The sequence below is a fragment of the Canis lupus genome, chromosome 8, assembly GCF_011100685.1.
Source record: "Canis lupus familiaris isolate Mischka breed German Shepherd chromosome 8, alternate assembly UU_Cfam_GSD_1.0, whole genome shotgun sequence".
Taxonomy (NCBI): Eukaryota; Metazoa; Chordata; class Mammalia; order Carnivora; family Canidae; genus Canis; species Canis lupus.
In genome coordinates this window covers 50,674,377-50,700,509 of record NC_049229.1, presented here as the reverse complement: position 1 = coordinate 50,700,509, position 26,133 = coordinate 50,674,377, and the positions used below count along the sequence as shown (strand labels likewise).

At 37.5% G+C, this 26,133-nt stretch overlaps 1 protein-coding gene across 4 annotated transcripts in view; it reads left to right on the top strand.

Annotated features, from left to right (window-relative positions):
- Window positions 1-26,133, top strand: part of SPTLC2 (serine palmitoyltransferase long chain base subunit 2) — a 110,178-nt gene that overhangs the window by 18,853 nt on the left and 65,192 nt on the right. For 3 of the 4 annotated variants that reach the window (XM_038545421.1, XM_038545418.1, XM_038545420.1), the window contains exons 3-6: window positions 5,735-5,931; window positions 17,748-17,902; window positions 19,564-19,712; window positions 21,411-21,535. In XM_038545421.1, the coding sequence (XP_038401349.1) occupies window positions 5,735-5,931; window positions 17,748-17,902; window positions 19,564-19,712; window positions 21,411-21,535 (626 nt within the window). The remainder of the gene's footprint in view (window positions 1-5,734; window positions 5,932-17,747; window positions 17,903-19,563; window positions 19,713-21,410; window positions 21,536-26,133) is intronic. The other variant, XM_038545419.1, reaches the window with a different exon arrangement.

Genomic DNA, 26,133 nt, shown 5'->3' with positions numbered 1-26,133 from the left:
CTGATTCAAATGGTTCATGAAGAAAATTCTCTATCATTGTTTCTACACACACACACACACACACACAATTACTTTTTCCTGAACCAATTGAGAATAGGTTGTATACATGATTTCCCTTTACCTTTTGTCTTAGTCAGTTTGGGCTGCTATAACAAAATAACCATAGATGAGGTGGCATAAACAACCAATATTTGTCACAGTTCGGGAAGTCCAAGATCACTTTGCTGGAAGATTGAGTTCTTGGTGAGGGCATTCTTCCTGGCTTGTAGATAGCCACTTTCTCATAGTGTGTTCACAGGGCCATTCTTCAGTGGAGATCTCTGCCTTCTCTTATGGGCACTAATCACTTTATGGGGCCCACCCTCATGACCTAATGTACATCTAATTACCTCCCAAAGGCCCTGCTTTGAAATACCATCACACTGGAAGTCTAGAGCTTCAATAAATGAATGATGTGGGGGTGGGGGGAGACAAACATTCAGCCTATAACATTCTGCCCATGATCCCCCTAAAATCATACTCTTCTTGGACACAAAATACATTCAGTCTACCTTAATGACTTCAAAAGTCTTAACTCATTCTGGCATCAGCTCTATAAAGTCTATATAGTCTGAAGTCTTATTTAAATATCATCTACATCTGATACAAGTGAAACTCAAGATACAATATAGCCTGAGACAGTTTCTCTCCAGCTGTGAGCTTGTGAAGCCATGTAAGTTATGTGCATCCAAAATATTATGGTGGGACAGGCAGAGGACAGACATTCCCATTCCAAAAGGGAGAAATCAGAAAGAAGAAAGGGGTGATGGGTCCCAACCAAGTCCAAAATTTAACACGGGAAATTCCATGAGCTCTTAAGGTTCAAGAATAATCCTTTTTGGTTTGATGCTATGCCGTCTGGATCCTTTGGGATGGGGATCGCTTTCCTCCACCCTCTATGCTTCAGGCTGCCTTTCCAAGGCACCTATCTATTGATTCTATCTGAAGTGATGGTCCTGCCACCTTTGAAAGTGAGAAGGGTATCCTGATGATCTCTAGATTGTCTTTGGAATTACTTTTTCTTATCTTGAAAATAACACACATTCACAGCCAAATAGCTCTGTGGTCTAGCTTTGTAGGATCTAAGAATTCCTAATAGCCTGTATGTAGCACACAGTTTCAAGCATCAGGTGGTTCTACAAGACTTGTTATGAAATCTATAGTAATCTCTTGCTCTCTTCTACTCTTTTTTCCATCTTCTTTTTGGTGTTTACCTCCACATTCTAAAGTGTTTATTTTTTCTTGACTTTTCACAGTGGACATTATTTATTATTGCCTTATTACTGTTAGAAGATTTGCGCTCCTTCTAGGAGAGGATTCTTGTTGGAAAGATTGTGGCAAGAAGTTTGATGTGACTAGAAATATAACTGGGGTGTGGGGAGTGTCTTGGTGGCAGGGAGACCAGGCAGGAAGAGGAGGGTATTGCAATGGTCCAATGAAGGAAGAGGCACTGAGAGGTTTTTTTTTAAAAATTGATGAGTAACATATTCAGGTTAGTGCATAAAATATATCATGCTCCGTGACTTTTTACCTGTGTGTGTACTATGTCTCTAGTACCTGTCTCAAGATGTAGAACATTTCCAGCCTCCTTTAAATTCCTGGTGCCAAAAAATAAAAAATAAAATAAGAAATAAATTCCTGGTGCCCCAAAATGAGATCTTGAACTAAGGCACAGAAATTCATTACTGGTTCTAGAATGAAGTCCAAAAATGAGGTGGGGTTAAAGATGACTCCAAACTTGGGAGACTGGGTAGACTGGGTGATGATGTTGCCAACCAGGTGGGTAATACAGGAAGATAATCTGTTTTAATTGAGGGAGGAGTTAAGATGGTGAGAGAAGGTCAGCTTTAGACTTATTGATTTGGGATGTCCAAATGGAACTTATAGGTGGCAGGCAGAAACGTAAATTTGGAGTTCTGAGGAAAATTTGGAGTTGATGTGTAGATTTGTACACACTTACCAGCGTTTACAGTCTGTTTGAGAGCTAGCAAATAGATGAAAAAATTCTCTAGAGAGGCTGTAGAGACCTGAGGTTATGATTAGAGGCATATATTGCTTTTATTAACTGTGTTTTAGTCCAAATAGTGAATAAAATCAGTGAGAAAATTCAGTTTAAACATTTTTAAAACAAAATGATAAATGAAAATTCAGTAATGTGTGCTCTTTTAAAAATGAAAAATCAGATTGGTTCAGAGGGTTATAAGTAAGAAGTAGGCATTCTACCTCCATTCTGCTCCCCACTCCGATCTCTGTGTCTCCTTCCAGATGATTTTTAGTACATATGTGTTATGTTTATGGTTTTCTTGATTATACCTTTCCATTATTGCTTTAGTTAAGAGTCTTTTTTTCTGGCTGTTTCATGTATGGTGGACAGCCTACAGGCATGTGAACCGAATGGCTTATTAGTTTGATTACCCCCCCCCCCCCTTCTTGTAATGTGTTTTATGCTGGTGTACTTTTTAATCTTGACCGCAAAAAAATTTCTTTAGCCTTTTTTTCTTTCGCATTTTCTTGAAAAAAAATTACTTTTCAAGCTAACATATCTTGGTCTTTGGAGTATTTAAATATTCCCTTGATTAATAATACTAGCACCATTACACTCTTGTTTGTTTAATGTGAGCAAACTGACAACTTTTTTTTAACCTGGAGAGAATGATAAGCTAATATTTTTCTTGATTGCCTAGTTGACACTAATTCTTGTTAGAATGAATGAAAGGCCTCTTAAGAGCCCTCTTGCTCGGTGAATCCGAGATATGAAATACACTGAAAGAGTTTGTAGCCTATGTTTTGTTTAGTGTTAATTAGGTCTCCAATGTAGTTGAGTCAAAGGTATTATTATTTTTTTGAGTCAAAGGTATTAGATGTGGGTTCTAGAAATGTCCTACTATTAATTGTGTAATTATTGTAACTTGTTTAAGCCCTCTGTTACAGGGTACTTATTGTTGAAAGAGCAAAAAGCATACTGTGTATTTTCATTCATTCAACAAATACTTATTGAGCTCCTATAAGGTACCGCTTTCTGTGATACTAATAGTATTAAAAGGAAATATTATGAGTATTTACTATCTGTTAGCACTTAATACTATCCTGAGTGCTAGGTGTAGGATAATGAGCAAAGTAAGCCTGGTGCTTTCCCTTATGGAACATTATACATGTATAAGATGGTGATACTATTATTTTTATTTGAATCATGTCAGAAATAAAATTTGGCATCAGTAGTTGAGTAACAAGTGATTTTCTTCTCTCTGAATTCTAAGACTTTGTCAGCTATCAGATTTGCATATCAGTTGGCCTATACATTCTCACCCTGAATGATCAGAGTGACCTGTGTTTTGACTGAGACTCTTTTCCAAAAGTTATTTCATAGTTGAATCTCAGTTCCTTAAAATGCAATTAATTTAAAGTGACACTGTGATAGAATCACAATATTTAAAAGCAAACTAATGATTTAACTTCCTCCTTCCTAGACAGTCCAGCCAACTATATGAAAATACTTGGTTGTGCTGGTTTGGGTGTGTCTCAGATCAAGGCGGATATCTTTTAAAGAGATCCACCCACAGCATTCCTGACATATAAATCTGTCACACGTTTGTTAGAAACTTAGAGCTCTGAAAATTGCCTTCCTTTTTATTAGTATGTTCTATTGAGAGAAAACAATTTCAGAGCTAAAGAGAGTTGGTTACTGGAATTAAATACAGCGTTCTTTTAGATAATAGTTTTTTAAAGAGATGATCAGAATATTATTTTTGTTGTGTTTTTAGCGTCTGATTTTGTTTTGTCCAGCTTAATAGCTTGTGTATATGCTGTATTGCTAATTTTTAAACAATCTCTCATCTTCAATTATTGGCTCATTTCTAGCTATTCTGTTCTAAACACATTGCATGCACCTTGCTCCTGCATAGAAGTTTAAGTAGTAAACATTGATACCGACTTCTATTCCTTTGAGTAAGAAATTGTTGAAGACGTACATCAATTTTACAAATAGTTTTCAGGAGTTCTTTAGCTCATCAAATTGAAGCAGTGCCAACAGATTCCAAGTATCATGCCTATCTGAAAGCCTTTCCTTTGTCAAGAATAACTTTCTTTTCCAGCTGTTCTAACTTGCAGTATTCAGGTAGCTTTCCCAAAAGTAATATTATTGGGATATAATATTAAAAAATATATTTAACTTTTGGATCAAGTTGTCTGAGAGGCCAGGAAGGAATCTTATTCCTTTGGGGCTTTTCATAATGCTAGTGCAGTGCTCAAATTGAAAATGTATTCCAAAAAAAAAAAAGAAAAGAAAATGTATTCCTAGTAAATTGTGAATGAGCATCCTCACTGCAGTTGGCTGTTTCAAAGTTAAGATTAAAGTTATTACACAAACTTCTCTGATGAGATTTTTCTATAAAACAAGATTTCCATTAAGATTGGCCAAAACAGAGAGAGCTTTAAACTATGAGATCAAAAGTGCAGTATGGCTGTATATTAATTCAGGTATCCGAAGGATGAAACCAGGGATAATCTTAGAGTGGAAATGGATACTTAAGGCAAGATGAAGGGGGACAGAACGATTTCATGACAGTTACTGATCACTCTTAACTGTTTTTCTCCTTATGTTGCATTCCACTTTCTACTTCTGTAGAGTGCTGGACCACTCTTACGTAAGCATTTTACTTTTGCGCAGAATTTATTTGTGTTACCACAACAAAGGCTGTTAATAAACCACATATTTCCATGGGGCCTGGTGCTGGTTATTATTTGGCATACAAGGGCTGGTGGCTTTAAGACTATAGAGCAGGGAAAAAAAAAACTGTATAGCAGGAAAACATAAATATTTTAGTTTATCCTAGGACTGATTCACTTTTGCTACTTCATTTGTAAGCTAATTTAATACTTCTCAAGATAGGCTTTTTTTTTTTTTTAATTCTTTTTTTTTTTTTTTTAAGATTTTTAAAATTCATTCATGAGAGCCAGAGAGAGAGCGGCAGAGACACAGGCAGAGGGAGAAGCAGGCTCCACGCAGGGAGCCCGACGACGTGGGACTTGATCCTGGGACTCCAGGATCACGCCCTGGGCTGAAGGCTGCACTAAACCGCTGAGCTACCCAGGCTGCCCCCCCCTTTTTTTAATTCTTTTTTTTTTTTTGGCTTTTCTTCGTTGATTCATTTTTTTATTTGCTTTATTAGAACAAAGGAAATTATATATACTCCAACTATAGTGTTTCAGGATCTATTTCATAAAACCAAATAATGATAGAAATGAATGTTACGCATTGTTCTTAGGTATTTCCTTCTGTTTTTCTTTGCAGTTTATCTAAAGTATAGATACAACTTATATTTCTTTTTTCCTTTTTAAGATTATGTATTTATTTATTCATGAGAGACACAACCGCAGAGACAGAGGCAGAGGGAGAAGCGGGCTCCCCTCAGAGAGCCTGATGGGGGACTCCGGGATCACACCCTTAGCCTTCTTAGCCGAAGGCAGACACTCACCACTGAGCCCAGGCATCCCTAACTTAAAAGATTTCTGTGTTTTCGTTTTGTTTTATATAAGATTTCTGTTTTTCTTTTTTTTTAAATTATGCCTTGTTTAGATCTTAGTGGATTTTTTTGACTATTAGAGAATTCTGAAGTTATATACATCTGTTAGGAATTAGATTTTAAGTAGTAACCTTTTTCTTGGGATCGGAATAAATGTTTTTAACTTCCTTTTTAGATCCATCATGTTACACAAAATGGAGGACTTTACAAGAGACCATTTAATGAAGCTTTTGAAGAAACACCAATGCTGGTCGCTGTGCTTACTTATGTGGGATATGGTGTACTCACTCTCTTTGGATATCTTCGAGATTTCTTAAGGCATTGGAGAATTGAAAAGTGTCATCATGCAACAGAAAGAAAAGAACAACAGGTAATTGTTAAGAGTCTTTGATTCTGTAAACGGAAGCCTTTTATAGACATTCTGGTATTCTCTCTCTCTTTTTTTTTTTTTTTTTTTTTTTAGAAATTTGGATACATCTTAAAATAAAAATATTCCAGATGCAGTTAAATGAAAACGTTTCACAAAGAAAGTGGAAAACAAGATTAAGGCATGGAGAAATCAAAGCATTTAACATACTTCTTTATTTTTTTTATTTTTTAAAGATTTATTTATTTTAAAGATTTATATTGTGTGCTCATGCATGTGCGCTGAGGAGAGGAGGGGCAGAGGGAGAGGGAGAAAGAGAATCTCAAGCAGACTCCCTGCTGAGCACAGAGCCCTTTGTGGGGGTTATTGGACTCTGTCCCAGGACCTGGAGGTCCTAAGAGTTGGGCACTCAATCCACTCTGTCCCAGGACCTGGAGGTCCTAAGAGTTGGGCACTCAATCAACTGAGCCACCCCGATGCCCCCACATTGAACATATTTCTAATTTAATTGTCACAAGAGTCTATTCCTGTTTGATGAATGAGAAAGCAAAAATTCACAAGTTAAAATAACATTTCCTGAGTTGCTTAGTGTCAGAGCTGGGATACAGACATGGGTCTGTCAAATGCCAGAAGCCATGTTCTTTATGTTTGTGGTATAGTGCTATATCCTAAGTTCTGGCTCTGATCTTCTGAGAAGATAAAAAAAGTTCTGGAGAACTCATGATGTGTTTTATTATAGACACATGATATATAGATGTTTGGCTCACAGATCAGCTCCTTTCCCCAAACAAGCCTGAAAACAAAATATGGCTGAGCTCTCTGTTCCTGGAAAAAGAAAAAAAGGCAAAAATCAATCTTGTTTTAGTAATTATGAACAGAGATGGTAATAGTTGTCTTGGGGTGGGGGAGCGGAACCTCACTTCACTTTTTTCTGTATACTCCTTTGCACCTCTAGAGTCTGTACAGTATACATTCTATTCTCAAGAATAAATAAAATTAGAGTGAAATGCCTGGTTTTTCTAAAAACAAACTTGTTTGTTCTTGGCATGTGAAGTATGGAGAGGTTATCTTCTAGCCCAAGGAATACACTAAAGAAGGGCTTCAGAAGTTTTTTTGGTCCATAATACCTCTCATTTTTGTGGGGTGTTAGAGAGGCAGGCTTGGTGGCAGTAAGGTCACCAATGAGAGAGGAGCCATTAGATACTGGAATGGATGGTGGTCCTATGGGAGAGAAGGGAGCGTCTAGAAAACATGGGGAAAGAAAGGACCTTGTTCAAGGTCCTTTGCTAGAAAGCCAAAACCAGTCAGTGTGGGAATCAAAGATTCTGGTTCTTGGAGAACCTAGAATCCAGGCTCTCTTCTCTCTCATCTCAGCCATTCTGTACCCTTTCCAGCCCCAGCCCCAGCACCACAAGTTGGTCCTCTTTCTTATTGCCCTGAAATACCTACAAGCTGTCTCATCAAGAAGGTATTTCTTGAATACCAAACACAAGCAAAGCCCTGTATTCAGAACTTGGTCCAGTAGGCCAAACTAGTTTTCATCATTGAAATTTTTTGCTTCTCTTATTTTTCTACCCTTGTACATCCCAAATAGACTCTGTGGCTGGAGTGTATCAACAGTATGTTGATTTTGTCATCTCTCAGGAATGGCTTACTTATTATAAGTTATAGGTTACTGTATGCTTATGGGGTTGTATGGAATTACAGTTACTGGTTTACAGGCCAGTCTTCCTGTCAGACTGAGTTGATGGTGGTTGTGACTGATGGGAACTAAAATTTTATTCACATATTCAAATGAGAAAATCTTTATTTATAGGGACCTCTCCTAGTGTGAACACACTGTAGAGACCTAACATGGGAAGGTGGGAGCCAGGGGTGCTAATTGTGATGTGGAGAGCATTCCTGGCTGAGGGGATGGTGTAGGCAAAGGCATTAGGGATGTTTGGGAGAACCTGGAATGTAGGTGTATGAGAGATTGTGTTTTGAATGTCAGATAAGAAGTTTGGCAGGCAGTGAGGAGTCTGGGCAGTTTTTGAGCAGGGGTGTGACAGGAGAGTTTTCATAGCTGGTGTTCTGTCAAAGTGGGATGAAGAATGAATGAAACAATGGAGTTGCATCCAAATTACAAGAGTATGTTATATTGGAACTTGTTTTATGCTTCCAGAAGGTGAATTGATTCCTGAGTTATTGGGGCTGCCTGTGTTCTTGACTTTTGTGTTCAAGTATGGAACATAGGGATTTTATTCTTAAGTAGCTTCTAAAGTTGTTGAGAAAACATAACTCTTCAAATCTAACAGGTCTTTGCAAAGCCCTTTACAGGTAAATAGTGTTTGAATTGTGGCAGATACAGAACTGAGTAGCATCGAGTTAATCAGGAAATAATTCTCGGAGGAAGTAATAGGAGGAAATATGTGGGATAGTGGGGGATATTTGCTTCTACAGTTTGTTTAGAAGACTACTATTTTTTTTTTAAATTTTTATTTATTTATGATAGTCACACAGAGAGAGAGAGAGGCAGAGACATAGGCAGAGGGCGAAGCAGGCTCCATGCACCGGGAGCCCGACGTGGGATTCGATCCCGGGTCTCCAGGATCGCGCCCTGGGCCAAAGGCAGGCGCGGAACCGCTGCGCCACCCAGGGATCCCTAGAAGACTACTATTTTGGGAACCCTGGGTGGCGCAGCGGTTTGGCGCCTGCCTTTGGCCCAGGGCGCGATCCTGGAGACCCGGGATCGAATCCCACGTCGGGCTCCTGGTGCATGGAGCCTGCTTCTCCCTCTGCCTGTGTCTCTGCCTCTCTCTCTCTCTCTCTCTCTCTCTCTGTGTGTGTGACTATCATAAATAAATAAAAATTAAAAAAAAAAAAAAAAAAAAAAAAGAAGACTACTATTTTATTCAAATTCATTTCAATAGGATTTTCACAGTAGATAACATTAACAGTTAAGCCAGCTGAATTCTACCATTTTCTTATAAAAATTCAGCTTTTAGAGGGAAGGAAGCTCACTCAGTCTTGTGATAGAGCATGTTTGTTTTCTGTTGCTGGATTAAATGTAGTGAGAGGAATATGCAAATTTTAAGGTGTTACACTGGGAGAGATGAGGGAAAGTGGTTGCTTAGGATCATAAAATGCAAATATAATGTTGCCACTTCCTCATTTCACTGAATGAATGGTGTTTATAACCACATCCTTACTTTCTTCCTCATTCCATTATAAAAGAGAGTCCATTTTAACTATTTATGCTGGTTCTTCATGTTGATTTGGGTAGAACTGAATCCCATGGTCCCACTATAAAGATAAGTTAGGAGTGCCTGGTGGCTCAGTTTAAGTGCCTACCTTTGGCTTTGTTCATGGTCCTGGGGTCCTGAACCCCCCCTCCCCCCCATCGCATTGGGTTCCCTGTTCTGCAGGGGGTCTGCTTCTCCCTCTCCCTCTGCCCCTCCCCCCAACTCCAGCACTTGCGCTCTCTCTCAAATAAAATCTTTTAAGAAAATAAAGCTAACAATAAGTTAGCAAAAAATTTAAAAACTTAAAAAATAAAGATGAATTAGCCTGAGTTCTATGTAAATTGCAAAAAATTCTTTGAATTCTTTACTACTTGATCCTCTGTTATTAATGTTGTTTTGGATGAGAATGTTGTTTTTTCCAGTCTGTGGTCTGTTTCTTTTTTATGTGAGGTGAAACTAGTACTCCAGAAACATGTATGTGATTAGATAAAGCAAAAGGTTGAATTTAAAATGTTCTAATCTAGATAGGAAATAACTAGAAGTCTAAGGAGCAAATTATGGTATGTAGTTAGCACGCACTTACTAAGCTTAAAGTTTTGCCTCTACAGGTTTGTTCATGGTCCCATATTCAAAAATGGGAGGGGTAGGTTATTGGAAAGGGACATTATTTTATCCATCTCCTGATATGTTTAATTTTCAAGATACAAAAGAAGGAAACTGATTGAAGTGTATTAATAGGAATTTCTGGAAGGATTTTATTCTTAATCTCCTTCAAAAAGTAGTCTGAGAATATTCTGATTAATTGTCATTTTAGCAATATCTTTGGAAACTATTAACGTAGTACAATTACTTGATACAGAAGCTGATGGATTATCAGTTGGTTTGTCTTTTTTAGTTCTGGGGATTTACAGAGAGCTCTATTTACCATTGTTTTGTGGTGTGTTTGGAGACCTGGACAGCAGACCTCTATTTTTTTAATAGCCTCATTGAGATATAATTTATATATCATAAAGGTCACCTGTTTAAAATGTATAATTCAGTTTTTAGTGTTACAGTTGGCCCTTGAAAAATGTGGAGGTTAGGGGTGTTGACCCCTTCCCCCATGCTGTTGAAAATTTGTATATAAGTTTTGACTCCCCTAAAACTTAACTACTAACATCCTGATTGACCTGAAGCCTTGCTGATAACATAAACAACACATATTTTTTAAGTTCTATATATTATATACTGTATTCTTACAATAAAGCAAGCTAGAGAAAAGAAAATGTTATTGAGAAAATTATAAGGAAAATACATGTATAATGTAACTGTAAATATTGGAAAAAAATCAATGTGTAGGTGGATCTGCACAGTTCAAACATATGTTCAGGGTCAACTGTATTTTCTTTTTTTGTTTTTGTTTTTTTGAAGATTTTATTTGAGAGAAAGTTTGAGAGACAGAGCAGGAGCAGGGTGAGGGACAGAAGCAGGTTCCCCACTGAGCAGGACACCACCTCCCACCCTCACCCCCACTCCACCCCACCCCATATGGGGCTGCATCCCAGGACCTCAGGATCATGACCTGAGTATAAGGCAGATGCTTAACCAACTGAGCCACCCAGGCACCCCGGGTCAACTATATTTTCACGAGTGTGTACAACCAGCACCATAATCTAATTTTATAACATTTATATCACCTGAAAAAGAAACCCCATACCCATTATCAGTCACTCATTACTCCCCCTCATCACCCTAGGCAACTACTACTCTACTCTCTGTCTCTAGATGTTTCATATAAATGGGATCATACAGTGTGTGATCTTTTGTGTCTGATACTTCTAATTTGGCATAATGTTTTGAGGTTTGTCCGTGTTATAGTAGATTTCAGTAATTCATTCCTTCTTAGTGCTGAATCATATTCCATTGCATAGAACAGTCATCTATTTTTATTTATTTTTTTTAAGATTTTATTTATGTATTCATGAGAGACACAGAGAGAGGCAGAGACACAGGCAGAGGGAGAAGCAGGCTCCTCACATGGAACCCAATGTGGGACTCGATCTCCGAACTGAGATCACACCCTGAGCCAAAGGCAGACGCTCAACTGCTGAGCCACCCAGGTGTCCCTATTTTTATTTACTCTAGTGATTTCTTACTGGTACAAACTTGTATCCCAAATAAACCTTTTTAAAGAGTTTTATAGTAGATAACAACTATATCCTTTTGCACTGGTGACATAAGTAGATCTGCAAAAGTTTCCCTGTCATCTATGGGGCTTTGGGGCTTTTTTGTTTGGAGCAACAGAGTAGCTTATTTTTAGCAAGGCTTTTTTTTTGGGTGGGGAGGGGCTTTTGAATCTTTAGGCTTTTATTATTTTTACTAGTGAGAATATGTAAGTTTAAAGATGTGGTGCCCTGTCTGATATCCTAAGTCATTCCAAGTTTAAATTGAGTACCATTAGAGTCCTAAACTGGTAAACTGATTTAAAATATTTATCAAGGGATGCCTGGGTGGCTCAGCGGTTGAGCCTTTGGCCCAGGGCATGATTCTAGGATCTGGGATCGAGTCCCACATCGGGGTCCTCGCAGAGAGCCTGCTTCTCCCTCTGCCAATGTCTCTGCCTCTGTGTGTGTGTGTGTGTGTGTGTGTGTGTGTCTCTCTCATGAGTAAATAAATAAAATCTTAAAAAAAAATAGAAATTTATTAAAAAAATAAAATGTTTATCAAAATGAAGAAATAAAGTTTAAAAAATAATAGAATTTATAGGTTCTTTTAAAAAAAAAGATTTATTTATTTATGATAGACATAGAGAGAGAGGCAGAGACACAGGAGGAGGGAGAAGTAGGCCCATGCTGGGAGCCTGACGTGGGACTCGATCCCGGGACTCCAGGATTGCGCCCTGGGCCAAAGGCAGACGCTAAACTGCTGAGCCATCCAGGGATTCCCGAATTTATAGATTCTTAAAGGCTACCCATAAACCCTCAACAGTTTTTAGACCCCGCCCCCCAAAAAAAAAAACAGTTCTTAGACCCCAGTTTAAGAAATTTTATTGATGTTTCCTTACAAGCTATCTTTTGTTTTTATATATGTTTCTTATGAAAGCATTTTGAAAATACCATGACAACTTTGGTAGTAAATAACTGAAAATGTAAAAAAGAGCAGTTCGCTCTACTTAAATCTGGCCATCCTGTGGAGCTTGTTAGAGACAGCATGTGATGACTGGTCCCGTACTCTTGCTCTTACTTACTACACATTCAGTTTTGACCATTGGGAGTCTGGTAAATCAGTTTTGCATCCATTTGTCCTGTACCAGATCATTCCCAGTAACATAGACATGTTTTTTTTTTCCCCATCTTGAAAACGAGCTTTCTCTTGATCCTTTCTCCTCCATCTACTGCTCCGTTTTTTCTAACTTTTTTTTTTTTTTTTAAAGTAAGGTCTGTACCCACTGTGGGCTTGAACTCACAACCCCAAGATCAGAGGTCCCATGTTTTACTGACTGAACCAGCCAGGAACCCCTCTGTCTTCCTCCTAGAGTAAAATTCTCCGATAGAGCTGCTTCTGGTGTCTTGCACCCCATTCTTTGCTGAACTCACTCCAGTCAGGATTTTGCCCCTACCACTTCAACTAAAACAATTTTTCTCAGGATCACCCCTGACACCTGTGTTGCAAAATCTCATATTCCTTACTTGGTCTTTACTTTGTTTAGCCTGCCAGCAGCAATTGACACAATCGATCATTCTCCTTCTGGAAGCACTTTGCTTACTTAGTTTTCAGGCATTGTAATTGCCTGGTTTTTGTCCTGCCTCTGTTTTCTTTCATTCCCTCTTGCTAGATCCTTCTCATCAGCCCAACTTCTAAATGTTGATATGGATGTGACATTGGCTTCATCCTTAGTCCTCATTTTATGTGTACGCATTCCTTTGGGGATTTCATCCATTATCGTGGCTTTTGGTACCTCTGTATGCTGATAAGTTCCAAATTTATATCTTTAGCACTGACTTCCTCATTGAATTCTACATAACTGCCCATTTGACATCTCCACACAGGCATCTCAAACTTTACATGTCCAAAGCTAAGCTGACGTTCATTGCCTCCTGACCAGCTGGATAGCTTCCTGATCTCTATGGATGACAATTCTTTTCTGCCATTGCTTAGGCTGAAAACCATAGTGATATCCTTGACTCTTCTTTCTGTCACACACCATGTGTAACCCATCAGGAAATCAAGATTCAGCTACTTATCAACCTCCATTATCACCTAGACATCATCTCCTGCTTAGTGTCTTGCTCGTTTGCTCCTGTCACACTGGCCTTTTGCCGTTCCTTGAACACAAGTACACTCTTGCCCCATTGCTGTTGCACTGTTTACCTGTCAGATGGTCAAATGGATAGTTCTCTCCCTTCCTTTTCCTTTATTCTACTCTGGCCACCCTAGCTAAATTTTAGTTTGGCTCCGGCAGTTTATCTCCCCCTTCCTTATTTGATTTTTGTTTCCATTAGCATTTTTCACTGTTTAACATACCTTATATTTTATATATTTGTCTCATGTAATATCTGTCTCTTCCACCAAAATATAAATTCCACAAGGGCAGAGATTATTGTTATCTTTTTGTTTACTGTTATATGCCAAGTGCCTAGAACAGTGCTTTGCATTTATTAGACTTTCAGTAAATGTTTAAGTTAATAATATGAGGAGTGGTGGTAATAACAATGAGTGTTGAGTCTTTTGAATTTAAGTATTCATAGCATTGTGTATGTGTGTACACATATGCACATACACACAGATGACTCAGTTTAAGATCTAAGAAAACAGGGGATCCCTGGGTGGCTTGACGGTTGGGCGCTTGCCTTTGGCCCAGGGCGCGATCCTGAAGTCCCGGGATTGAATCCCACGTCGGGCTCCCGGCATGGAGCCTGCTTCTCCCCCTGCCTGTGTCTCTGCCTCTCTCTCTCTCTCTCTCTCTCTCTCTCTGTGTCTATCATGAATAAATAAATAAATCTTAAAAAAAATCTAAGAAAACAGCTGTCTTTAATTTTGAAATGTCATTACATGTCTTCAGTTTCAGTGATTGAGAGTTTTGAAGCATCCTGATCTTTGCCAGATACATAAGTACCTTAGCACCATCAGACAAAGTAGATTTTCTTGTTATCAGATCTTTACGCTAAGTAAATTGGGATCCATATTGTTGAGTCAGGCACTCAACAAGCTGTGGCACATAAACCTTTCAGAAGAAATTGTAAGTCATGGAAATGTATGGGCATAGACTTTGGAATGAAAAGGCCTCGATCAGTTCCTGGCTCTGCCCCTGGCTTGTTCCCTAACTGGGAAAGCCATTTTGCCTTTCTGGAGTGGGAATAGTATCTTCTGTTAAGAAGGTGCAGGGATATTTATGAGCAGATATATGTAATGCTGGACATAAGTATCATAAGTACTCAAATGGGAACTCTTGCTGCTGTTGTGATTATCATCATATTTACACATCTATGTTGGGCCAGAATTGCTCTTGACAACCATGGACAATTGTTATAATAAAGTCAACTTCTCAAAGTGGTAGCACTCAGCCTTTTCCACTGTGATCCTGAAGTCTAGATAGGCACTAGAATAGGTGGTACCTATTTATTTTAAATAGTATAGAATGTTTTTTAAAAGACTCAACCTCAACCAATAAAGGATATTTATTGGCTAATTATTAAGCTCCAGACTACTTTTGGTAAGGTCTTCAATGATCCTGAATTAACAAATCCATGAATTTGAATTTTTCTGTTTGAGGCCACTGGTAGAAGTCACTTACCCAGGGACTTCACACTCAGCAGTCCAGGGTATAGTTTCAACTAGTTATTATTTTCTATTTATCATATATATCTGCTAGTATATGGGGTTTGTGGACAAGGTCTTCAGGAAACATGTGCATGAGGAGTACATCAAGTTCAAACAGTGCATGAAAGTTATTTGTATTTGACTCTATCATTGCCACTCACCCACCAGTTAAGTATATTTTGCCTGGGCAAGTATCCCTGTAGAGTGCTTGTTACATTGTATTGTAACTTCATTTGTGTGCCACTCCACTCCACTAAGAGATCTTGGGAGTGTAGAGGTTGTGTCTTACTCATTTTTATCCCCAATGCCTAGATTAGTGCCTGGAAAGGACAGCTCAGTAAATGTTTGTTCAGTGACTGAGCAAACAAGTAGTAGGTCGGCCCTGACTGAAATCATTTTGCAGTGACTAAACTGTGGAGGAGGAAGAGGGGGGTGGGTATGTGGAGTGGGATGGGGGCCAGGGTGGGAAGGGGGAGGGTAGCAGTAGTGGGGGTGTCACAGTTTGCAGAGAGAACCCTCGTGTTCTTCATTATATCCCAGGTCTGGTAGAAGTATTTAGAAAAGAGTATTTGAATGAAATAAATGAAGAGACAAGTCCTCTAGTATAACCCTAAGTCCTTGAAAATTTAAACTGTATATTTTTGGAAAAAGACACTCACCCTTGTTGCATAGAACAGGAACCCTGAATAGTGATCCCTTTCCATCCCCATTCTTACTTCATTGCTAATAAGCAGCAGGGAGTTTGGATAGCTGCCTTTCAGCTCTCTCCACCAAACCTTCTAACTGCAGTCATACTGGTACCCTGGCCATGAGTCCCTCTCTTCTGCCATTCCATCCCACCTGCTTTTTGATCTCTAACATTGCTCACTGTGGCAACTTCTCTATCACTCTGTGCAAGTCTGTTCCCATCTCAGGAACTTCCTTGTTCTCCCATTGTAACAATGAGCTGAGCTGATGAGTTGAGCTGCGAGCTCCCTGATGTTGGCAGTCTCTGTTGCAAAGACTGGAGCCCCTCTCTCCCTTCCCAGCCACACCACTAGGTCACTGGTTCCCCAGAACTCTACTTAACTTTAGCCTGCAGCCTTTTTTTTGATATTGGGGTTTGGTAAGACTTCTGGTAGGTGGGACCAGACTCGTAAGTGTTTTCTGATGTTTATATAATGTATACAAAAATAATACTCTTTGTTGCTACTAAAAATTTGTGATGGAGCCTTTCTCTTGGGGGTTTAAGTTAATACCTTTAATATTAATGTGCAGTGTTTAGAAAAGTTATAAAGAAATAAAATTTAGAAGAGTTAGTACTCTTTACCCTATTTGATATTAATAGAAAAGGATTGGCGACAACTGTTTTGGGTTTTTTTTTTTGTTTTTGTTTGCTTTTTTTCCTTTAGGCAAAGAAATGCATAGTGAATAGTAGCTAAGGAAAAGTCCCAAATTAGAATTTAGATGTCTTTGTTCTAGTTTTCATTCATTTGATATTCTTGTTAGAAGTGGAGACTATCAAAAAGGACATATCAGTTAAGTAGTAAGTTTCCAGTTGATAGACACATTATTTATGGATATTTTCTCTTAAGGAAATGTCAATGTTAGAATCAGTTGTGAGATGAGGGTGTCAGGTGCTGCACATTCCTAAGAGTACTTTCTGACTTTGCTCAGCTTGATGTAAGATTTTATCTGCTGTGAGGCTTATTTAGTAGAGTCCAATGACATAGAAGGTTATTAATTATAAAATTATATGAAATCTTATTTAGCAATGAAAGTCTTTCAAAATAAGGCTTAAACTTGAATGTTTCTGATTAGCTTATTTAACGTAAGTCCAGATCTCAGGGCTAGAAGTTTAGCAGTTTGCTAACTATAGTAAAACTATAGTAGTTTTCTTTTTGTTTGGTTTACCCCTTATCTTCAGGAGTCGAGTTGTTCTAATGTGGTCTGATCGGGTTCTGAGCAGTGGTCATATTACATGGGACATGACATTATGCATTTATTTTGGCTCCACCCAGGCTTTTTTATAGACTTAAATTTAGTGTAACTTATTTCACAGAAGAAGAGAGGGCTTTAAGTCCCTAGTCATGAGAATTCATCATAAGAATTTTTTTTTTTAACTCCCATCCAAGGAAAGAAACCTGAGATAGGTGTCTTTCTATATAAGCTGTCTTTTAGTATTTCTTGTTTATCATTTTTCTCTGGATGTTTTTCACTTTGATCTTTAAAAATATGCAGAGGATGGGGAATTTTAATTTCAGAATTATTTTTCTTATTTGAAACTGGAATTACAGTGTTTTTTAATGGCATTTCCCAATATATTACTTGGGAGGCAGAAGAGAAGTCCTTTTGAGGTTATTGGGAAGGAAAATCATTTAAATGACAGAATTGTACAACTAGGTTTTATTTTTATGGGGCCTACTTTTTAAGTTAAATTCTTTGGTTTTATATTCATGTAGTCAGATAGTTATTTACAACCATTTCATATAGGTTAACTGTCAGGGCCAAGTGATGTTTACCTGATTAAGAGTTCTTTTACCTTTTTTTTTTTTTTTTTATGATTTCTGTGCTCAGTATGGGGCTTGAACTCACAACCCTGAGATCAAGAGTTGCATACTCTACTGATTGAACCAGCCATTGCCCCAAGTTGTTTTAACATAGAGAATTGATGCCTTTACAAATGTTTTCCTTATCAGTTAATTCAGTGTAATTGATCTCTTGTTCCCAAGCACTCTTGCAACATGGAAAGGGAAGTTGTAAAAATTTTCTAAAGTAATTCAGTTAAATTCATGGTATTTCACCATTTGTTGGCAGGACTTTGTGTCGTTATATCAGGATTTTGAAAACTTCTATACAAGGAACCTCTACATGAGGATCAGAGACAACTGGAATCGACCAATCTGCAGTGTGCCTGGAGCCAGGGTGGATATCATGGAGAGGCAATCTCATGATTACAACTGGTCGTTCAAGTGAGTCTCAGTTGGGAAATTATTTGACAGCAAGAGAAAAAGAATTTCTTCACTTCAGAATATATTCTATTGTAGACTGAGTAATCTATAAAAATAAGAATAGAAGCTGAGAGTACAGTACAACATAGTTACCTTGCAATATGCTTTGCATATTGTTCTTTGCTATCTAGATTTTTAAAATGCATTTTTCTATTACATTTGATACTGTGTTGGATTATAATTGAATACAAAATTCGACTTATTAGAAAAAACAAAAAAAAAAAGATAAACTGTCCTTTCTGTTATGCCACTTATCAGAATCAAGTGTCTGAATTTACTTCTGCATATTTTGATTTCTCAAATGATTTAAGGATATATAGAATGTTTTTACTTAAATAGATGGAATAGTTTTTTAAAAATCTTTTCATATTCATAAAATTTTATTGTTTAGATTGTACACATTGCATTATTATTAAGAAAAAAAGGCAAATAATACAGATAAATGAAATGTTCTCCCATGACAACTAGCCACTATCCCTTCTGCAAACCCACTTCTCCACAAATCTTCACTCCCTCGAAGTAACCATTGTAGTCTGTTGTGTATTATTCCTCCAGATGTTTTCTGTGGGGTATGCATGTAATCAATCTACTGGGGTTACATAGAGGTAGGTTTTGATTTATAAGAATAGGATCATACTATGGAAATCATTTTATATCTTGCTTTTTTTACTTGCTAACACATTGGTAATATCCTGCTTATCTATTTTCACAGCAAGATCATTATTAGTACTGGGTACTGAGTATCCTATAATATAGCCATAGATAGTGTCTAGCGGGTTGGACTGCATCATTCTTCGTTAAAAACCCCAAAATCTCAAAAAAAAAAAAATCTCAGAGTTCAAACAGCAACAGTTTATTTCTTGTCCACGCTTTGTGTCTGCCTTAGGTTAGTGGAGCCTCTGAACCATGTTCTTGCTTGTGGGCCCAGGCTGACTGAGCTCCCACCATGTAGAATGTCACTGGTCTGGGGAAGGGACTTAGTAGATAAATTGTGTAGTGACTCTCTTTTTTCTTTGCTTTTTAAAAAAAATTTTATTTTATTTTAGAGAGAGTGAGTGAGCAGGGGGAGGGGCATGGGGAGAAGGAGAGAATCTCAAGCAGATTTCTGTGCTGAACACAGAGCCCCACTTGGGGCTTAATCCCACAACCCTGAGATCATGACTTGATCTGAAACTAAGAGTCAGATGCTCAACTGACTGAGCCACCCAGGCACCCCATTGTCTAGTGACTCTTAAAGGATCTTTATGCATATATTTTTTCATATGTGTATGGCAATTGCTGAGTCAGAGTATGTTTATCTTTTAAATGGATAATTACTACCAAACTGCCCTCCAGAAAAAAAAGTACTAACTGATATTCTTATGTGCAGTATGTGAGACTATCCTGGCAAACACTGCATATGATCAGTTTTTAAATTATTATCATTATTGATAAGTGAAAATTAGTATTTTGCCTTTCATTTTCTTAATTGGTAGTGAGTTTGAGCTGCTTTTCATCTAAGCCATATTCTTTCTATTTCCTGTATATTGTGCTTCCTTTTGTATTACTACTATCTTTATTATCACACGTAAGTATTTGATTTGCTCCTGAGTTTCATGCACTTTTATGCTTTTGAAATACAGGTACACAGGGAATGTAATTAAAGGTGTTATAAACATGGGTTCCTACAACTATCTTGGATTTGCACGGAATACAGGAGCATGTCAAGAAGCAGCTGCGAAAGTCTTAGAGGAGTATGGAGTTGGAGTGTGTAGCACTCGGCAGGAAATCGGTAAGCATAGGATCTGTTTGGCCAGCTGATATTCTTAACTGTGCTACTCAGGAGGGAATAATGCTGATACAGACCCAGAGTAGTAAGCATCCAAATACATACTTCGCCATATTGTTTCTGAAGTAATGGATGATGTCAATGCTTTCAACACATTTTGAGATGTATTTATCTTTTCCATTATATTACAAAATATATCTACAAGGGTTCCATAAATATTTGATTCATTTGTAACTTTAATGTTGACCTTGTTGGCATTTACAAATGATAGTGGTTAAGGGTGCCAACTTACTAGTACTGACCCCATGGGCATATGAGGGTTAATGTGTTTCCATACCAGTAATTGAGGGGTGATAATAATTCCTATCATACAGGGCTGTTTGAAGAATTAAATAAGCTAATTCATGTAAAGTGCTTGTGTCATGGTAAACACTCAGTAAATGTTAGCTATTTATTATTATTATTACAAGTCTATAGAATATAAAGGTGAACAGATTTATATAAAAAGAATTAAATTTTGTTCAAAGGAAAATTCCAAATTCTTCCATTTTGTTCCAGAGAACTGATAACTATAGATGTTATAAGGCAATGTCCTGGATATTTATTACTGTGAATAACCCCAGAATTTAGGAGATTAAAACAATAATTTCTCATTATTTCTTGTGAGTCTCAAGACTGGCAAATGGAGCGGGGTCATTTATACTCAAGATCCTTAATGATGTGGTTAAGGCAGCGGTGTGCAGTGACAACATCTAGTAATCAGACTTTACATCTTTATGGCACTTTATACTTTATAACTTTCTTGAACCTATTTGCTTTTTTGATCCTCACAACAATATGAGGTAGATAGAGCAAATGTCATTATTGGTATTCAACAGATAAGGAACTAAAGCCCCAAGAGGTTAAATGACTGTGTAAAGCTTTGAGGATAGGTAGCACCCAAGTTCAGCAGTCTTTTTTTCTGATCTTTTGCATTTAGTTAGTATCATTGATCAGTCTTGTTCAGTTTTTAAGGATTTGAGTATTGATAGAAGATCACAATACAAAGTGAGGGAGGATGCTTTTTAACTTGTCTTTTGCTACATAACAAATCATTCCAAAACTTAGTGACTTAAAACAGAAACATATATTTATTTGCTTGTGATTCTGCAGTTTGGGAAGTGCTTGACATTTATTTTAACTCCGTATACTATTGGGTGGGACATTATGGCTGACGAGAGAATGTCCAGGATGGCTTTACTTCTATGTTTGGCATGTCAGCTGGGTAGTGGGATCAGGTGAGGGCTACCTGAGCCCTGCATTCTCCTTCCATATAGTCTTTTATCCTCCAGAGCCTCTCCCTCTCTATGTAGCCTCTCTGTTCAACAACCTGTTAGACCGTTTTACATGGCAACTGACTTCAGAAGTATAAAAGCAGATCTTGCCAGGCCTCTTTAAGTCCTAGACTTGGAACTGGCATGTGTCAACAGGAATGGGAGAAATTGTTGGTAATCTTCTTTACAGGAATTCCATCACAGGTGCCAAATCAGAATGTATTCAACTACTGTGTCCTTTATCAGCCATTTCTCTTCATAATGCTCTTCCACGGAGCTTATTCTGAAAAGGTTGTCACATGTAGACTATGATTTCTTTTTAGGAAGTAATGAATAATTCTTAAATTTGGGATTTGGTGGTATTAATTTCATTAACTTCTCCACACAGGAAACCTGGATAAGCATGAAGAGCTAGAGAAGCTTGTTGCAAGTTTCTTGGGAGTAGAAGCTGCTATGGCATATGGCATGGGATTTGCAACAAATTCAATGAACATTCCTGCTCTTGTTGGCAAAGTAAGACTTAGTCTGTCATTTATGAAAACTCTGTTGTATGTATCTTTTGTTTGTAAAGCATTCAGAACAAGCCAAAGGCTATTGTAAACTTCGGGCTACACATGATCTACCCAAAGATATTTCTATCACAAATTTTTGGGTAAGTGTGTTCCATGGAGACTTATATCAGTTGAAGCTTTCTTGCTAGAACCCATGATTCTTTCTCTTCCATTAGATGATTCTTGCCTTTTTTATTTCATATAATTTTGAAAGGGATTCTAATTAAAGCCTCATAAAAGGTTAAAAATTTTGAAAGAAACAATGTTTAGTTTGGGAGGTTATTTAACAGGTGGTTTTTCCTGGTAGAAAAATAAGAAAATACATAGGTACCCTAATGCCTATTCTTATCATAATGTCTGTTGCTTAGAGATATATGGGCAAATGATATGTATATATGTAAAATACAGGTAATATAGGTTAAAAGTAATAATACAGATGAATAATAATGAAGGTTAAAAGTAGTAGTAATAACAACAACAATAATAAAAATGAATATGTGCAATTTTTATGCCCCTGTGGGTAGAGTTTGTATGGGGGCAGTTAAGGAGAGAAGAAATAAGAGACTTTGTAAATCAGATTCTAGCAGACTGGCACTCTCAGCTTGAAGGGGCCCTCAAGGTTTTTATTTCATTTTTTATTTTTAATTTTTTTAGAGAGTATGCACAACAGAGGGCTCGATCTCACAACCCTGAGATCATGACCTGAGCTGAAATAAGAAGTGGGACACTTAAGCAACTGAGCCACTCAAGTGTCCCTAAAGGACCCGTAGATTTTTTACTCTCATTTTAATATTGGTATCTAGGAATGACATACTGAAAAAAAAATCAGTGGATTAATGAGTCAGAAGACTTGGGTTTTTGTTTGGTTGGTTATATGTTTAAATTTATTTCTTTTTATATGTTCAAATTTAGCTGTCTGACTATGAGCATGTCACAGTCTTTCTTTTAAGATTTATTTAAGTGAGCTCTGTACCCAATGTGGGGCTCAGACTCATAACCCCAAAATCAAGAACTGCATGCTCTTCCAACTGAACCAGCCCGGCCAGCCTTTCTTTTTTTTTTTTTTTTATTATTTATGATAGTCACAGAGAGAGAGAGAGGCAGAGACATAGGCAGAGGGAGAAGCAGGCTCCATGCACTGGGAGCCCGATGTGGGACTCGATCCCGGATCTCCAGGATCGTGCCCTGGGCCAAAGGCAGGCGCCAAACCGCTGCGCCACCCAGGGGTCCCGCAGCCAGCCTTTCTAAGCCTCAAATTTTCCTTTGTAAAATGAAGTATTTGGACGAGGCTAACCGTAAAGACCTTCTCAATTATATGAACACAGTTTCAAGGAACAGATGGGATAAATAGAAAACAACAAGAGAAGAGATTTAAGCCCAATTATATTGATACCATATTAAATGTAAATGGCTTATACATTCTAATTAGAAGACATGTTGTCAGATTCAATAAAAGTAAGCAGATTTCTGCGAGAAACCTACTTTAAAGACACAGGTAGGCTTGTCCGAAGGTAGTGAGTTATCTCAATTGATTGTTCACAGCTAGTTACAGATTGAACTCCTTGTTCTACTTTTTCCCCCCCTTTTTTAGACTTGACTAGTCTAAAAAAAAGTCTAAAAAAAAAAGACAGGTAAAAATAAAAGGACGGAAGAAACAGCATGCAAACAATAATCAAAAAGAAAGTTGAAGTGACTATATCAATATGAACAAAGATTTCAGAGCAAGGAATATTTTTTTTTTAATTTTTTAAAGATTTTATTTATTTTTTTTTATTTTTTTTTTTTTAAATTTTTATTTATTTATGATAGTCACAGAGAGAGAGAGAGAGAGGCAGAGACACAGGCAGAGGGAGAAGCAGGCTCCATGCACCGGGAGCCTGATGTGGGATTCGATCCTGGGTCTCCAGGATCGCGCCCTGGGCCAAAGGCAGGCGCCAAACCGCTGCGCCACCCAGGGATCCCTAAAGATTTTATTTATTCATGAGAGACACAGAGAGAGGCAGAGACATAGGCAGAGGGAGAAGCAGGCTCCCTGTGCGGAGCCCATTGCAGGCCTTGATCCCAGGACCCTGGAATCATGCCCTGAGCCAAAGGCAGACGCTCAACCACTGAGCCACCCAGGCATCCCACAAGCAGTTATTTCTGTGGGTAAAGAGGAACATTGTGTAATGATAAAAGCAGTTAATTCATTAAAAAGACATAACAATTTTATCTTGTTCTATTTATTTATTCATTAGATCTATGTATTTGAGAAAGAGCATGAGTGAGCAGGGTGGGGGTTGGGTAGAGGCAGACAGAATCTTGAGCAGACTCTCCACTGAGTGGGGAGCCCAACGTGGGGCTTGATCTCACAACTCTGAGATCATGACCTGAGCTGAAATCAGAAGTGGGACACTTAAGCAACTGAGCCACTCAAGTGTCCCTAAAGGACCCGTAGATTTTTTACTCTCATTTTAATATTGGTATCTAGGAATGACATACTGAAAAAAAAATCAGTGGATTAATGAGTCAGAAGACTTGGGTTTTTGTTTGGTTGGTTATATGTTTAAATTTAATTTAATAGATTAATACTCAAATAGATTTGAGTCTAGTGCCTGACTGAGCCACCCAGGTTCCCCCCGCCTTTTTAAGATTTTATTTATGTATTTGAGAGAGAAAGAGCACATGTGATCAAGGAGAGAGAGAATCCCAAACAGACTCTGCACTGAGCCCAGAGCCCAGTGTGGGGCTCCATCCCACGACCCTGAGACCGGACCTAAGCTGAAATCAAGAGTTGGACACTTAACCAAATGAGCCACCCAGGGACCCCAAAAAGACATATAACAATTTAAATGTATAGGTACATTGATCTCTAGTATAGCTCTAGTAATAGAGCTTCAAAATACATGAAGGAAAAATTGATGAGATTGAAAGGAGAAATAGACAAATACATAATTGTTATTAGAGATCTCCATTCCCCTCTTTCAATAATTGATAGAAGAACTAGACAGAAAATCAGTAAGTTATAAAACATTTGAAAAACGTTATCAACAAACTGGACCTAATTGACATTTATGAAACACTTCACCCAACAACAGCAAAACATTTACCAAGATAAACCATTTTCTGGGCCATTAAATGAACCTTGACAAATTTTTAAAAATTTAAATGAATTCAAAGTATGTTCTCTGATAATAATGGAGTTAAATTATAAATCAGTAACACAAAGATGTCTGGCAAATCCTCAAATATTTGAAAATTAGCATACTTCCAAATAACCCATAAATAAAAAAGAAAGGAAAAATAGAAAATACTTTGAGCTAAATGGAAATGTAGTGTATTACAGTTTGTGAGATGAAGCTAGAGCAGTACTCAGATGGAATTTATAGCTTTAAGGCTTGTATTAAAAAAAGGAAAAGTTTTGAATCAGCCACCTAAACAAGAACTTCAAAAAGGAAGAGCAAATTAAACCCAAAAATTCCAAACAGAGGAAGGATAAGATAAAGATAAATTCAGAAATAACGAATCAGAAATGAGGAAAAATGAGTGAAACCAAAGGTGATTCTCTGAGGAAATGAATAAAATTGATAAATCTCTAGTCAGACTGGTGAGGATAAAAAGACACCAATAGCAGGAAAGAACAAGGGTACATCACTACACATCCTGCAGACATTAAAAGGATGTGTAGTGATCCTTAGATCAACTTAGATATCTAACAATGGGCAGATCCCTTGACACAGAAATGTGTGGTTCTTCGACCTCATATTGGTTATAATACATTCCTGTCCTACATTTTAGCAGTGTAAATATTGAGATTCTTATTTGGAATTTCTCTGAGTTTTTCACACTAGGGAATTAAATTATCTCATCCTGCTCTTCCCTGTATGTTCAGAAACTAATTATGTAGAATTAGAGATTTTATATACAGAGTTGGAAGATACTACCTTAAAGATTTATCTTTCAAATCAAACATTATAGTTGAATGTTATTAAGTATCATTTAATCCATTAAAGGCAGGAACTAATCCAGTTTTAATATTTCTTTGAATCTGATACTAAATTTTCTATGTGAGGTGGTTGATTATGCAGCTTGAAGGCGGGGGAGACAGTATATTACAGATTAAGAGCATGTGTTCTGGAAGCAGAACCTTCTTAATGAGTCACTCACTAAGTTTGTGACCTTGGGCAAGATTTGTAACTCCTGAAAGGGAGTTTCCTCATATGTAAAGTGGGGATAATAATAGTACCTGCCTCTTAGATTTTTTTTAATGGGGATTAGAAGTAATAATGTCTTTAAAACCCTTAACATAATGAATGCCCGGAACATATTAAGCACTTAGCTCTTAAATGCTAATATTTAAGTTTTATTTTATTTTTGAACTAAGGGTATGATAGAGCCTCATAGTAGATTGATACATAGAAATGGTGAATAAGGCTAGTAAGTAGCAAGTTATGTTGCAGATTTTGTCAGGAAAACAAATTAACTAGAAAGAGAAGAAGATAAAATTGTATAGAGTGGAAAGGAGTGGGATCCTTTTAAGGTATAGCGGGATGCCAAGAATGGTAAGTAAAGGGTTTGAAG